Source organism: Argopecten irradians, chromosome 1 (assembly GCF_041381155.1).
Source record: "Argopecten irradians isolate NY chromosome 1, Ai_NY, whole genome shotgun sequence".
In the NCBI taxonomy this organism is placed as follows: domain Eukaryota; kingdom Metazoa; phylum Mollusca; class Bivalvia; order Pectinida; family Pectinidae; genus Argopecten; species Argopecten irradians.
Genome location: NC_091134.1, coordinates 54,786,162 through 54,802,117, shown reverse-complemented (window position 1 = coordinate 54,802,117; position 15,956 = coordinate 54,786,162). Strand labels below are relative to the sequence as shown.

At 32.9% G+C, this 15,956-nt stretch overlaps 2 protein-coding genes and 1 long non-coding RNA gene across 3 annotated transcripts; 1 reads left to right on the top strand and 2 right to left on the bottom strand.

Moving 5' to 3' along the window:
* Window positions 1-439: 439 nt before the first annotated feature.
* On the top strand, window positions 440-2,581 carry LOC138333778 (uncharacterized). The gene is made up of 3 exons (XM_069282363.1): window positions 440-622; window positions 913-1,147; window positions 1,475-2,581. The coding sequence occupies exons 1-3, from the start codon at window positions 536-538 to the stop codon at window positions 1,705-1,707; spliced, it is 555 nt and encodes a 184-aa protein (XP_069138464.1). The 5' UTR covers window positions 440-535; the 3' UTR covers window positions 1,708-2,581.
* Window positions 2,582-9,208: 6,627 nt separating this feature from the next.
* On the bottom strand, window positions 9,209-10,883 carry LOC138310847 (uncharacterized). Its single transcript, XR_011206484.1, has 3 exons — window positions 10,665-10,883; window positions 10,350-10,544; window positions 9,209-10,177 (listed from the first exon to the last, which is right to left on the bottom strand). It is a non-coding gene; the product is annotated as an uncharacterized lncRNA (long non-coding RNA).
* A 2,703-nt stretch (window positions 10,884-13,586) lies between these two features.
* Window positions 13,587-14,894, bottom strand: LOC138333771 (uncharacterized). Its single transcript, XM_069282349.1, has 3 exons — window positions 14,724-14,894; window positions 14,273-14,607; window positions 13,587-14,121 (listed from the first exon to the last, which is right to left on the bottom strand). The coding sequence occupies exons 1-2, from the start codon at window positions 14,793-14,795 to the stop codon at window positions 14,371-14,373; spliced, it is 309 nt and encodes a 102-aa protein (XP_069138450.1). The 5' UTR covers window positions 14,796-14,894; the 3' UTR covers window positions 13,587-14,121; window positions 14,273-14,370.
* Window positions 14,895-15,956: the final 1,062 nt, after the last annotated feature.

The following is a 15,956-nucleotide window of genomic DNA, read 5'->3' as shown; positions in this document are numbered from 1 at the left end:
CAGATTTGAACCAACTTTGCAATGCTCTTTCTGTATCAGCACTCAGGTGACCGTCAAGGCCTCTTGGGCCTCTTGTCTAAAGAAACATCGTCATTTGCTCAAATATGAGAGAAAAGACCATTCCTGCTAAAGAGATATAAGCATGCAAAAAATGTCACATTCCTGATAATACGAACATTTAATCTTTGTATGGAGTCAACATCTCCGAAAAACAAAGTTCAAGGACCAAATGACCTCGATAGGTGTTAAGACCACAGCGGAGTCCAATACTTACAGCGAAAACATGTTTTATAACGGTACAGGTATCGGAGAGAGCCTAACCCCGACTGACAACCTACCTGTTGTTACCTGGTACAGGTGTATTGTATCTCACATAGCCGGATCACCAGGTGCTCTGGGAGGTGTTAATGGCCCATAGTATATATAAGGGAGAAAGCGCCAGGTATATCATCAGTTGTAAGACCGACACATTACAGGTAACACGGAACTTATATTAAGTGTCAAAGAAATCGAGAGGAGAAGTTACAGGATTACAATGGAAAATTTAATGACAACAGCTCCAGTCAGTAACAATGCTGGCGATAGACTTAACAATGCACTAGCTACACTCAGGAGTGAAATGGTAAATTTTTATTTTGTTTTCTTTCATTTACCAACAGATTATGTGTATTGGTTTATAACTTATGATATTAATGAAAAGACAGGATTATTATATTTTAATGAATTCATTTTGATATTATTTTGAAATCAGATATAGAAAATAATAATTTTTTAGCCAAATTATATAAATACTTTTATGTCATTTTTTACGAATACCTTTTCCTTATCTCTTTTATATATTTTACGTTATGTATTTTTTCACAAATTTTCCAGTTGATAATGATATTAACATTTTAATATTGATCATTTCAGGCTGATCTTCGTCAACAAGATGTGATGCTAATGAAACAGCTAATTCACATCAACGATACGATTCAGAGTCTCTCCAAGCGACGACCAAGTACACACAGACCCCTGAAGAAGAAATTATCGTTTGTAAATGGTCGGAGGGAGTTTGTTAATAGTGATGAATCCATTCCAGAAACGTCCTCAAACATCCATCAGAAACGAATGACATGGAGTTTCAGTGGATCTTTTGGAAGCATTGGTGAGTACACAGTGTAAATTGTTATTTTCTTCTTGTTCATTAATATTACGATTAATTAGCTCTTTTCATATATAGAATATATCAATATGACTTTTCAAAGAATATTTCAATCTGACAACAGCAAATAAAAACCTCTTTTAGAACATTTTGTTGAAACTGGGAAATACAGTTTCTTTACGTCGACATAAAGTTCTTCAGATCATTACAAAAATCTAAAAGTATTAAATAAATTTATGACTTAAATTAAATTAATGTGAAGTACTAAAAACATGGTGTTTATACTAACATTTCAATATGAGATCTAATAGTTTAAATTTCATTTTTCAGATTCATCTGGTTCAACAGAAGACATGGGGTTTATGGACTCAGATAGCGATGATAGTCTTTGTAGTACAGAACACACTCTCAGTGACTCCTTATCTTCTGTTACATCGAAATCCATGTTCATAGCCAAAATTCCCGAAACAGACGAGCAATCGTATGAAGAAATTTTCAGAAGAAATATTAAATTATGGAAGTTCTCCAAGTCAGAAAGTTTCGAACATTCAGTTGTGTCTTGAACCTCGATGAATCAAATGATTACACCCTGCCATGTTATGGAACATTAACATGTGAGCCTGACGCCAAAATCTTGCTCAGATATTAGTACCAAATCACCCGATGATTCGGTGAGGGGGACTGATACTAGTGAGGAAACCTTCACCGCCGTGACTTTCGTAAAGAGAGTAAAACAAGGATGTTCCTCCTCCGTAATGTGCAATATCTTCCAAAGGGACATACCTTCATAGATCTCCAGAAAAGTCATTTGCGTCTACAATGGTGGGTCGGAGGTGCTCAGATGAACATTGCCTATACCAATATCATTTTGCTGCAATAACTGCCATTACATCCATCCAAAGTGTTGATATTAGAATTGATGAACGGACACAATTTTATTGTTTTCCGAATGGAGTGATTGACAATTGCGAAAGATCGTACATAATATGGGATAATTAAAAAAATGGATAACGCATAAGTGGTAGTCTATCACATCATATGGTGCTAAGAGTCAATGGCACAAGTTGTCATGTTACTCTACAACGTCAGACTATGACTTTACCATCATTGCTCATTGCTACCGAGTGTGGGTGTGTGAGTAAGATAGACGGGAACGTGACGCCCCATAACTAATGTACGCTTCATTGTTGAATCGTAAAGCCAGAGAGCTTGTGTTAGAAAGTAAAACAAATGTTTGAGTTTGACGTGTATTATCGATCTGTCGATAAGTATGAATGAATGGGATATATCTGTTTGTTCAGCATTATTTTGTCGGGCGTTTGCTATCGTATGAATGTGGAAGACTATACCTGTGTGTACGTACCTGGTTATTTATGAATGTCTAGATTGTGTTATCTACCGAATGAGATCAGAGCAAATAAAACTCTAAAACCCATACTATATGTCTTTGGTTGTTGATTAATTCTATAAACAATATACCACTATAAATTGTATGGCAAACAAAACTGTCTGGAACCATGTGATTCAAAGAGACTTTAGGGTGTAAATAAAGCGTTGTTGAACTGTCGAGTTGCTAGCTTATTTACGATACGTAAATTGATTGTCGTAATTCAATATTTATTCTTTCAATTCCCGAAAACACAAAAGCCGACAAATAGCTATGTACAGTACTATAGATACATTATTCTAAAACTAATACTGAACACTATTGAAGAATAATTTATTAACAAAGCTTTCTATGAGGACACATTGTTCAACCTTTTTAGTGTATATATTTTGGATATATTTGCTTTAACGTAAAATGGAAACGACAAAAAGGTATACAACAAAACTAAACACAGGATAGTGTGATCAATATTTACCTAAACTCGGTCTTTCTGTATCTTCAAAGACCCTAAAGCCATTGTAGTACCAAATATTTCATTGAGTGTGTGGGAATATACGAATACAACACATCGTATGTTCTCATTCATTCAATGAAACTACTATTACGAAAAACGTTTCATTCTTTATTTGTAAACATTGAGTAAAATCAGTCAGAAATCATTCACAAAATTGTTTATGGGTGGGACCGTCAGTCCTGCACATACGAGTTACGTAATAGTACACTGGGTAGAAGGAGCGGCAATTTGTTTGTTCAGAGGTCTGCATCCCTAGCAACACTTCAATACAAGAGGGTGATGTCTACAAGTGAAGTACCAAATAAAGGTGATGTAATAGAGGTCTGTCATCTCAGGTACAATAGATATATACACAAAAAATACAAGGAAGAATAGCAACCCATTTCGGTACTTAGGAGTTACTCCGATTACATGACACCCTTATGTCAATATTGGTATTGAAACTGATTTATAAACTCGTATATAGTTAAATTTCTTATATAAACTATCATAGGAAAACCAGGAAATTTCCATTAGTGAATCAATAAATTTATCTTAAAAGTAAATTTCAAATTCCCAGTGTACAATTAACAACGTATTGGATATTCCATCCAAACACGGTATAAATATTCCTAAAATATCCAATACATCTCCGTATTTTCAAATGCAGAAAAAAAAATCCAATAGAAATTACATCTAATATATTTTTTTAATTCCCAAACCTAATATATTTCATATGTCTTTATTCAAGTTTGCTTACATAGACTTGTTTCTCATTCACACAAAACAAAATCTTTATGAACATAAAGAAAGGCAACACCCAGACATAGAAAACGCACATTATATGATAGGAAGACTATGGGCTTTCCCTTTCAACTGTTCATATTGTATTGTTATTATGTGTATGTTTGGTCATATAATCATAATGAGTTGAAACAAGCAGAAAAGAAAACATTGACATTAAGATATATCCTATGCTAGGATTTCCGGCTGACCTCAGTGGAGTGATATCAATCGATCAATACTATAGATATCAGTTAAAAGGACACCAATGGTGCAACATAACTCAGACGATTTACATGATAAAATATCGATAATGGGTGGTATGCAATTATTTAGGCATCATGTATATGATACAATCCGAAATATTAAGTTCTATTAAAAATAAATAATTAAAGTAAAAAAAAAAAAGATAAAATCCTAAAACCATCCTTTGCACATGTCTCCTGTTGAGAATAAGATTTTGAACCAGTTTTGTATTATCAGATCATGTTTGCTTCATTACTATCCGCGAATGATTTCGATACAGTTTGAATTGAGACCAGGGACTGTATGCTATTAAATATGTAACGAACTGTGATATGTATTGTGAGATTCTGTCATCCATGTCGAAATGTAGCTGTTTTACCGTCGACCTCCATATGACACGTATCACACTATAAAATCATGTTAATATAATCTCCAGCGATTTAAATTATAATCAAAATGTAGCATTAGTGCACGTCGCATAAAACATGACATGACGTAAACGTCTAGAAAACGATCCAGTGAACGAGTTGACTTTGGTTTAGATGTTTTTCCTAGTTGTAAAACAAGATATTGGATATATTTCGCTTTCCCCTAGACAACACCTTATGTTGTTACGGCGCTATGGCTTCATTTTTGAAAGGAGAAAAGTGAAATGATTTATTAATGCATTAAATGTCATTAAACTACACTTAAGTGATTTTGCACTCTTCTGATCAACCGATACGCTTGGCACTTATGACGTCAGAGATGAGGTTGTCCCTACAAACCCCGTCTGATTTAACATTAATGTTCCTACATTTAAACACTATCTGATGTATCTGAAGCCAGCTGTACCAGGCAGTGGGAATGTTTATTTAATCACATATCCGAATTAATGTTCAATATTCAATTAAAATATATGTGATGTTTGTGTTTAAAAACATCGTGAAAGTATAGCATTCTGCACATTGACAGATTCAAGAGAAAAAGACGTTCATTTCCGGTCCTCATTAATAAGGCATTGCATGATAACTTTTGTGATGTTCATTTCAAAGTGCAAAACACTATTCTATACAGTACTATTTTGAAATTAACAAAGGGGAAAGATTTATTTGCTATTTATATCACCATGACATTTTATTTGTACATTAGGTAATAGGAAATGCGCTTTGAGATAAATCGATGCACATTAAGCCATATATAAATTGCATGTATTTGTCTTTGAATATGTGGGTGTTACCAGTGATAAGATCAAACATATTGTGTCGTCAGCAACAAACACGGAACCTAATCTTGACTTATGCTGTATTACATTTTGTTTATTATCTCCTTGGTTCCCTTTGTCCATTATCAAGTGATGTTTGTTTTTAGGTTTTCACTTTATCACTGATGTGTTTTCCAGTGAGTCATATACTTTTTTCGCGAGAGCGTCTTGCTATCGTTTATGTTAATCACCAGATACAATAAATCCAGGGCTTTCACGCGGTTTTACCCTGAAACATGTCAATTGTTGTTGCCGCGTAATGGAGCGAACGTCAGTGCCTTTTCACTGCCGTAACTATATTCATGATAACGTATTGTGCGTCATTATGCAGAAGACCTATGTAGCCTTGTAAAATAGCTCCATCAAATGTTAAAATAACTTCCATGCTTTAATGATAGGTTAAATTATGGTATGCATTCAAGGACGGATTTAGTTAGCTTATTGCCAGACATACCCCTATAGATATTGTTTGAATGTCGCTGCAGGAGAGAAATTCGTACAATTTATTAATTTATCAAATATTTGTATCCATTAACACCCATGACCGTGCCCTACTCCATCGAGATTTGAATAAAACACATTAGAGTTGCACATCAGTTTTAAATTTTAAGCTTGATAGCGTAACTTAAACTGCAATTTTGCTCGAGGTATTTCCCTAAATTTTGATTTTTCATGATATGCTTCTAAATATGTATACACATCAAGGCTCATCAAATAATTAAGTTACTGGTATAAAATCCCTTTGCTTAAGGTTACCATAGAAGAAGACGTAAACAGGTTACTTTGTTGTGCAGTTCAAATACGTTCAGCTATAATTAATTAAACCGTTGTATTCGTGTGGGTAAATTAATATGATGCATTTGATTGTTATTTTCTATATTATTTTTTTATCTTGCAATCTTGTGATATCAGAAAATTTGTACTATTAAGAATACTATAACTATTTTGTCATCCATTTTCTTCTTAACATCTAAACGCCAGGACAATCATTTTAAATTGTTGAATCTGTATTGATAGAATACATAATGAGATAATGTCATGGTTTTATTAATCTAAGCAATTTTCTGAATCCATAGTAATAGGAAAAGCACTATAGAGTGAATATATAAACCTCAACAGTAAATTGCTTACATTTCTATTTGTACAAATGAATTAAGTGTTTTTTTATAGAATTTTAAATATGTTACTTTCATATTTTAAATCCATAACATGAACATTTATGATATAGTTAAACAAATGATTATACTTCTTTTAAAACAGAGACTGTGATCAAAATACGACGTGTAATCTATAACGTCATGTAACCCAGATTGGCACACATTTTTCTTATTTTTAAGCATCTATTTTTCAGATTGCAATAAAATTCCAATTTTTGTATCAATCTTACAAATAGAGCCTATCATCTGTCTGTTGGTTTATGTTTGGAATTCTTTCTGCACGTGTTTCCATAAATAGCATCCTTGGATACAGGTCTGGAACGCACCTGCTATCAACCAGGTGCGCGTACCCAGATTGGCACACCCAGGTAAAAACAGTGAGCATTGAAAAATATTGGGATATTTCAAATATAATTTGACTTATATTGAAACTCTTATACAAAAATCAACAATTAATGCCATTGAACACTTTTCTCTATATGTATTATTTGGATGATTGACGTCAAAATCAATGTAGTCATTACGCAGGTAAAATTTCATCTTTATGGTTATCACTTACCTTTCTTACATAATTTTTAAGACAATATTTAGGCATATTTTGCCTTTGTAAGCTTTGTGTGTGTTTTACTGTTAAATAAACATATAAATGGCATAAGGGAAGTAACTCTTGGATGTATAAGTGCTACTCGAGCGCACCTTTGTTTCATTTCGCATGCGCACATTATCGCAGATGAAAAATTTCCATACTAGAAAATCAACATTTACTGAGGATAAAACAGCTCTGAACTATGAAACTACCAAGTAACTGACAACTAAATTGATTAAATTTGTGTTCTAGACATAGTTTATACCATTTCCACACTTTGTAGAGCAGACTATTGAGCGAAAAGTGGAAAACTAGAGTCATCGCACGGGGCAATATTTACCGTAACACTTGATTTCAGGTATTTTCTCAAGTTTATAGCTGAACAAAATCCTTCCTAGCTATGGTCATGTGGAAATATCACCATTAAAGAATTTCATGATGATCAGGGAATAATTATAGCTACAGCTAAAAGAAAATTTCCAAAGTGAATTAAAACGGAAGCAATATTATCGAAAAGTGTGCCATTTTGGGTAGCGTGCCAATTTGGGTAACATGACGTTAGAAACTATGGAATCAAATGGCAAATGATAATGTTGTCATGACTAATGTTAAAGTCATGAAACCTTTTCCCATTTCATTTGCCTACCTTAACACCTTTGTGATATTAGCTTTGATATTTTGTTCTTTTTTTCCAAAACTTTTTTATTGAATATAACATGTAATAACAAAATATATTTTCCTTTGGCAGAACGCCTCTCACATTATTTTGTTCTTTGGATTTATTCACTCCTGAACCATTTCGAAGTCCTAGAATAACAGAAATTAATATCGCTATTAAAATATTGAGGTTATACTGTGACTTTTTATTTTACAATCCAATGTGATCGAAGGCTCATAGTGGAGTGGTTTACCTGCAGACGATGCACTTTCGTTGACATGACTGATAACATTATTTGATCATAAGAGTTGTCTCTAATAATCTGCTATATAAATAGACTCAATTGCTAGTGTGTTTGTGCAACAAGCTTCGTCTGCATATAAAGCAGCCTGATATACATATCGATATATATCATGTCAGTGGATTTGTTTGGTTAACGATAATACTTCGTTTGAAACACTAAGTATCTGTCTATTCAGAATGACATGTTATGAAACTTGTAAGAATTGGGAAGTGACAGAATTAATCAAGTAATGCCAAATCTGCATTCGCAAATTTGTTTTGCTATTTTTATTCACGTTTATTTGTCGACTTTATATAACAAAAGCTGTGTGTTATTTTTTTCTACCTTGAATTAAAATTTCCTAGGGTAAAACTCTACATCTCACCATTTTATTAACTTCCTCATATGCACCAATAAACCAATTAAATGATTGTTATATATCAATACCCATCGAGTCATTTTCGTTTGATAATGGTAAATCAATTATAAGAGTATTTAGGAGTGTAAGAGTACGGGTGTACCTGTTATCGGCCAGGTGGGTTTATCGATTTACGGCGCCTGTACAGACACCTCCATAAACATACACAACAAGGCGGAACTGTTTGTGCACCCGTCCTACGTCTGCAGCACCAATCGAGCTACCCCCAGCCACGCGTGGTGTGTGATGGTTTTAAATGTCCGTAAACATCTAAACAAGTAAACAATTCAATTGGTATTGTATAACATCATTTAGTTGAGTGTAATGTTCACCGGAATTATTATTGATAACTGTAGGGGGTCTAAAAATAACAATAATTACATTGACACATAAACTCTAGCTATCAATATTTTACAAGAGGATAGTTTGTCACAATGGATGTGACCGTCACAGTTTTAGAGTACGTGAATGTAATGGTTAAAAAATATAGGAGAAAATAAATAATTTGTTTATTTTACTATGATTGAAATTAAAATGAAGTGATAATGATCTAACACATGTACATGTAGTAATTGAAAGTTATATATATGTCCTTTATTGTCTAGATGTCCAACAGTAAGGACCATCTAACACAGCTTCCCATTTGACTCCAAACAAGAGATCCAGGCAACTAGATCAAAATTGTATGGCTGTCGGTGGTTTTTCCTCCATGCTAACAAAACCTCCATTAGAAATAGTATACCCCTGCAGTGAAAAAAAAGTAGACATGTAGTGTTGTCCCATGTCCATTCGCTTACAAGTATAATGCGAGTATTGACTGATTCATATAGGCCTATACATTACGTATAAGAAACAGAACCGTGGCAATGATTCATTTACATAATTCAAAGATTTGGGAGGTACAAACTTCTAACTTAAAACAAAAATTAATACCACCTAAGTGGTCAGATTTTATCCATGTTTACTTTAGCATTAAAAAGGTATACCCCGGCATTATAGAAACATAGTATTCATAATCATCGAATTTCATCAAACACTACATATATTCATCAAATAGACTCTACATTGATTTATCTTTTTGATAATAATTAAAAATAACCTTTTTTTCAATTTATTTACATATGTTTTTGTATGGGTGCGTTATAATCGATAACTTTAGTATCGTATACAATCAGAGTGGAACAATTATTGCGAGACTACAATAATCTTTTTTTTTTTTTTTTTGTTATCATCGCCATTGCTGTAAAAATAATAATACAATGTAGTCATGAATCTTAAAACGACTGTTGTCGATTTCTTATGACATACATCAAAAGATAGTATCGCATGAAATCATATAATTTATAATAAAAGTTTAATTAAGCTTTCAACATTAGCTAAGATAAGTTGGAGTCAGTTTCACGCGATATGTTACAAACACGTTTCTTCATATATATTTGAAAATAAAAATACAATACGGCATTGAACATATAACATGAATTGTAAACTAAAATCCCTTGCGAGTCAAAAGACTCCAAAGTTTTTTCAGCGAACCAGGTAAACCATGCATCTGTAGATTAAGACTGAAGTGTTTATACATTGCTTAAACAACATTATACAATCTAGTTTTAAAATAATACAACAGTTTATTTCGCTCTTTTTTTATTAGTAATCAAGTCGTGTGTCGTTGTATTGTAAAAACATATTTTCTGACTAAAAAGCCATCGTCAGTCTTTTAGGTTGGAAGTAGTGGCTCTCATCGTTATTCACAAGTTTCGTCTTTTATGAAATTGATTGAATCTGAAATGACAAATAATGCCTTTTATACTTAGTAAACAGTAAGTTAACAAACACTCTAATGAAAATCTAATGTATCTTTCAGTAGGCTATCAATTAAAATTATTTCCTGCAAGGAATATTTACTTACAAGAAAGTAGCTGTAATTGTGAAAACTTTGTTCATTATATATTACCTTTATGTTTAGAAATTAAACCTCTGGTATAGATTCACTCTGGTTCATAAATTCCCGTCTTCGACATTTTACCACAGATTGCCTTTTCTTTAGATAACTACAAGGTACTGATCTCTGTCTAGCCACCAACATTATGTTGTCGTTCATACACAGAAATTGTTGCATCAACTGACCATCCTGTTGTCTGAGGTCGAGCTAAAGCATTAATAAAAACAGAAAGTTAGGTTTTGTATATCATTTTGAAATTAAGATCAATCAATGGCTAATCAGACGTAGTTTCAATATGTTTTTTTTTACGTTTTCGAAAGCCCTTACCATTTCATTCCTTAATGTATCGAGGGCATTGCTGATTCTTTCAGCTGAATTTGTTTGGAATGATGGTGTGATTAATTCCATTATATGTGTAATTAGTCTTTCAAATCGAAGGCGTGTTGACGAAAGTTAGTTGTTAGGTGCACGTGTCCGTTACATAAATGACCGGGGTGGCGGTTTGGATCCTATACATATATTGTCCTCCCTACATGGTATGTTACAACACTTGTGGGTGGGGATATACCAATGTGTGGAATCTACACACAAGACCATAGAGACTTTGTTTACGTCCAATAAAGATCATAAAAGATAACTTAGAAAAATGCTTGGTTTTAATTGTTTTAACGATATGAGATTAGCTTTAGATGTTATTAAAGTTTGACCCTAGGTCATGTTTCAACAAGGCGGTTCTCGGTTAGCAACGTCACGTAGGAGGATAGAGCAATACACGGCAAAACTACATAAAACCAGGACCAACACATAGGTTAAAACAGAGGGGTTGTTTCTATGCAAATGAATACACACAGAAAAATACACTAGCGCTGTGGTTATCTTTTATCGCTTTCATGAAAATGGCAGAGAAAACATTTAGGATGTCTGGAAGGAATGTAAGGAGAGACGAATAGCCTTGCATTTTGGAGAATGAAAATCTATTCTGTATTCTTTCTTTAATATCATTAATTGCATAAAATCCGATAAAATCGCATCAAATCGAGAAAATAAAATGTTGACGGTACATATTGCATGATTGTTTTCATTTTATCCTTTTATTTTGGATTTTTTGTATTTTTATTTCTTTGAAGGGAGTAATATCACATGTCTCCTCACATAATAACCCATATACTTATGCTATTTAGAAATATATAGATTCTTTGTAGTACCGATCTGATATCTTTGTTAATTCTGTTAGTTCTTTGTAGTACCGATCTGATATCTTTGTTTTACAAATGTATATAGTGTCATTACATTATCAACGAACTCATTACACCGTAATAATCTTTTGTGTAAAGAAATAACCATATTTGGTACTCATTCTCACATCTTAAAAACAGATCTTTTAACAACAGGTTTGTTTTAAACTTCATCTTTGCAATCATAGTGCTTTGTTGACATTAAAAGGTGTGCCTTCTTCGGTCTATAATATCCATCAATTGATAACAATAGCTTACATATTTAGACCATTGTCCTCAGTACCAAGAACCTGCAAGGTGCTGTGTATCTCTCTGAAGATAATGTGTAAACAAAGACAATAGTGCAATGCATAACAAACCTGTTAGTACCGTATCTAGTCTGAATCAAATAGTACGCGTAAATTTACATCAGGTGACGGTCGTTATATACTCTTTAACTTTACCCAACTCTACATGAAATATGTACGGGGTTAACCAAATCATTATGAGCTATGGTTGAAAATAAGATTCATCTTTTATTCAAAATTCGTGCGATATTCCGCATTTCACAAAGAATTTCCACACAGGGCATATGCATATAAACTTTTATGCATATAATTGATGAAATATATAATTTTATTATATATTTTTAAGCCCTATACGTTGTAATTGGAAATACAATATTGGTTACATGATCCAATGTTTATTATTCCAAATATAGCCATCTTTGTTGTTATCTCCCGGAATGCGTTGAAGGGGTCGGCTATTCGCCAGAACAATACGTCATTAATAAGCATTATTAATATTTGATGTTATAATAGTATCATGTTTCTTGGTGGATGACACCCTGCTGAGCTAATTATTCTTTTAAAATGATTACGCATATATGTTTATGCAAATGAATCACTGTGTTTGTTTTTTGTTATTGTTGTTTTGATATTGTGTGTTTTTTGAAAAAAAAACGTAAGAAAAGAGCGCTTTATATATTATTTTGTTTAACTGAATTTCAAAATGTAAGTAATTTGTAATTTCATCTCAAATGTGTGACTCAGTACCACAGCTTCGGTAGATACATATTTATGTAGCTAACAGCTGTTATAATGATATTTGTTTAATGATAAATGTTTAAAAGCCCAGTACCTTTCCGGAACAAAATATAAAGCTTTCTTAAAAACATTAATAACATCAGAAAATGACCTAAAATAAGGTTACGACACCAAACATATGCAAGATTTCCTGCGTAATATATGAACAGTCGTAAGTCAATTCGCTGTTTTGCCGTCTGGCGCAGTGATAGTCAATTACCGCGCGGTATACGAACCGCATTATGAAAATAAACATTTTATCTATTTTAATCAAATCGTTCAGAAGGTGATGATAAATGTAGTATTAACGGTAAGTTAATAAATTTTTAAGACTCTACAAAATTATCGATCTTGTTATACATTCCCATTTTAAAAATTAAAAGCCGTTTCGGAAAGGTAGTGGGCCTTTAAAAAATTCATAACTACCAAGAAACAGCCATATGAACAGAAACGTCCTAGTTTTTTTGTCATTTCGATAGACATATTTTCTTATCTTTATGTCGCATTCTTATAAATGTGTTATATGACATTACAGTACATATCACATATAAGCCATACTGTACTAATCGGATTCAATATGAAAAGTTATTTTTAAAATATGTTATGTCTTTTAGCACATCACTGAGACACAACTCATACAAATACTAACTGTTCTGGTATACTGTACCATTGAACTATGCGCCTCCATTATATTGTTTCTGTGATGACAACTGGTTCTAATATGTCAAGACAAATAAAAATATCCGTTTACAACTTTTATCATTGTAATAAGTGTCAATGCCATGACCCTAAATTACATTTTCAATAATATTATGTGAAAAATAATCAGAACAGACATTTTCAATCAAACTTTCTGTGTCTCAATTTTAATCGTATGATTGACATAAAGGTTTGGTTATGTGCATATAATAAAGACAAACAAATATAGATATAAAATAAATTATTCTTATTTTGTATTAAAAATTGCAACTTTCCCTATTGCACATGATTTTAACCAAGAATTCATCGTTAGATTTTTGTTGAAACACATTTCCATAGTTAAGCAAAATATTTCATTACATTTGTGAAAGATTCTACTTTCTTGAAGAGAAGAACAATTAATTGGAATATTCGAAATAATATCATTCCAAATGTCGTATTTTGTTCTATGAAACTTTTCTCTTGCTACACATTCAAATGTTATGTTATTGAGTTCCTTCACTGTGACAGTATGTATTGTCTGACATGTATAAAACAGGTAGCAAAAAATAGTCCAGGGACCTGTTATAGTTATGTCTTCTTTCCCGTGTGGATGTCAAGTCAAGTGCTGAACACATCGCTTGATAGGAGACTGTTATTTCAATTCCACATAATGTTTAACACACTTTGCGGTGATGTTTCGTTGTCCGAATTCCCTGCAACAGGAAACACTGAGTGGTCAGTTAAAGAACAGGCCCTATAGATTGTCAGGGTGTCCGCCGAGTACAGTTCAGTGGCAGTTGAAACCTGAAATGATAAAAATAATCGAACTTTTGTAATATACAGAAATAAATCATTTTCGTTAAATATGATTCATTTGCTTATAGATTAACTATACATGGTGGTTATTGATCTATATGAAATTATTTACTTTATTTTATTGCAATAAAACGCTTACCTCCAAAAGGTCAGTTGGTAGTTCTGATCTGTTTTCTCCGAAGGCATCAAACTCGTTATCTTTAGGAGATTGATTCATTTGAACTGTCGTCTCCTATATCACATGTCATTGTCGTTACTTGAAATGCTGACGTCACTGTCGGAGTCCGCTGAACTAGAATCCTCCTCTGGGATGGATTCATTCAGATTGATGAATTTCCGTCTTCCTTTAACCGAGGAATATTTCTTTTTCGTCTGCCTGTTTGGGTTCATTCTTCGCCTGGTCAGCGTCTTGATATTGTTGTTGATGCTCAACAGCTGGTCCATCAACTGGACATCTTGTTGTCTGAGTTCAAGCTGCAATTATAGTATAAACATTTCAATTCTCATTTGAAGGTATAGAAATACAAGAAATAGTTAAAATGTCACAATGATTCATTTTCGGATGAAATGCAATTACTTTGTATATTTACCATTTCACTCCTCAATATCACCAATGCATTGCTTATCCTTTCACATGCGTTTCCAGTAGCTACGTTCTCCATTTCACTTGTTGTAATGTAATAGATATAGACAAGTTCGATAGTTAATCATGCAGCGTCAATGTAAAAATTAATCTAATTCCCCCGATGGAGCCTTTATATACCTTCCTATATCCCTAGGTGGGGTATTTCGTAGATCTCTGTGTGGTTAATGGCAGGTAAACCACCTGGCCAACACGCTGCGGCAACACAAGGAAGGTATCAGTTACACCTGTCATATATCTTTGTTTTAAATCAGATTTATACAAAGAATGAACAATAATACATGCTAATTGACGAGATGGTGTTTGATGATCTCTGATTGATCCACCAGGGGTTTGAAGGTTCCCCCGCATGGCGAATACCTTTAGTCGTAACAGTTGAAACGTAGGATCAAAAGAACTTTTTCACTCATTGGGAATCCATTTCCGCCACTTTCTTATTCACATTTATCATATGATATCAAATAAAGTGTTTGATATAATCTTTGTTACATTGGCACTTAATGCTAAACCAGGCACAAACTACGCAAATGTAACTTATTACGTAGTTTCAGACATAAATATATTGAATTTAAAATGGAACAAGAATGAGAAAAACAATATTAAATGACAAACCTCTATCGATATGTGTGTTATGTGAAATGTGTTAATGGTGGTTTCTAAATATAGATACCATTTCTCAAGTGACACAATTTTTTTTGTAATATCCAATGCATGCATCTTATATACTTTTGGAGAAAAGTGAAGAAAAATGTTTGATGATTGGTATGGAAGCACATGTCATCCTCCAATATGTAATTGCACTAATGGGATCACGATATTCATTTTTTAATAACTATTTAAAAATACCCTTTGTATAATTGGAAACATTATATCAAATATATGTGCTATTTCAGCTAAATGACATTGTATAACTGAAGAAGGATTACCGAAAGTTTTTCGTTTAGTGTCGGTGATTTAAACACACGCAATATTTTTCGTTCAAATGCTACTGATATCAAAATCTAAATATTGTATATCGGAATGTAGAATGTTATTTGATATCTTACTAATAGTTTATTAAAGAGACAAATATAGTTGCCATATATTTGGGTATACGACGAGGGGGTCGGCATTTAGCCAAACTAATGCGTCATTATTAAAAATTTTGTTCCGTCATTTTTTTGTAAGATGTATCATATTT

Excerpts from the sequence above, each read along its gene's own strand:
- LOC138333778 (XM_069282363.1), top strand. The coding sequence starts at position 536 with ATGGAAAATTTAATGACAACAGCTCCAGTCAGTAACAATGCTGGCGAT. Across the intron at positions 623-912 it reads CTACACTCAGGAGTGAAATG|GCTGATCTTCGTCAACAAGA; the intron begins GTAAATTTTTAT and ends TGATCATTTCAG. Across the intron at positions 1,148-1,474 it reads TGGATCTTTTGGAAGCATTG|ATTCATCTGGTTCAACAGAA; the intron begins GTGAGTACACAG and ends TTCATTTTTCAG.
- LOC138333771 (XM_069282349.1), bottom strand. The coding sequence starts at position 14,795 with ATGGAGAACGTAGCTACTGGAAACGCATGTGAAAGGATAAGCAATGCA. Across the intron at positions 14,608-14,723 it reads TGATATTGAGGAGTGAAATG|CTTGAACTCAGACAACAAGA; the intron begins GTAAATATACAA and ends CTATAATTGCAG.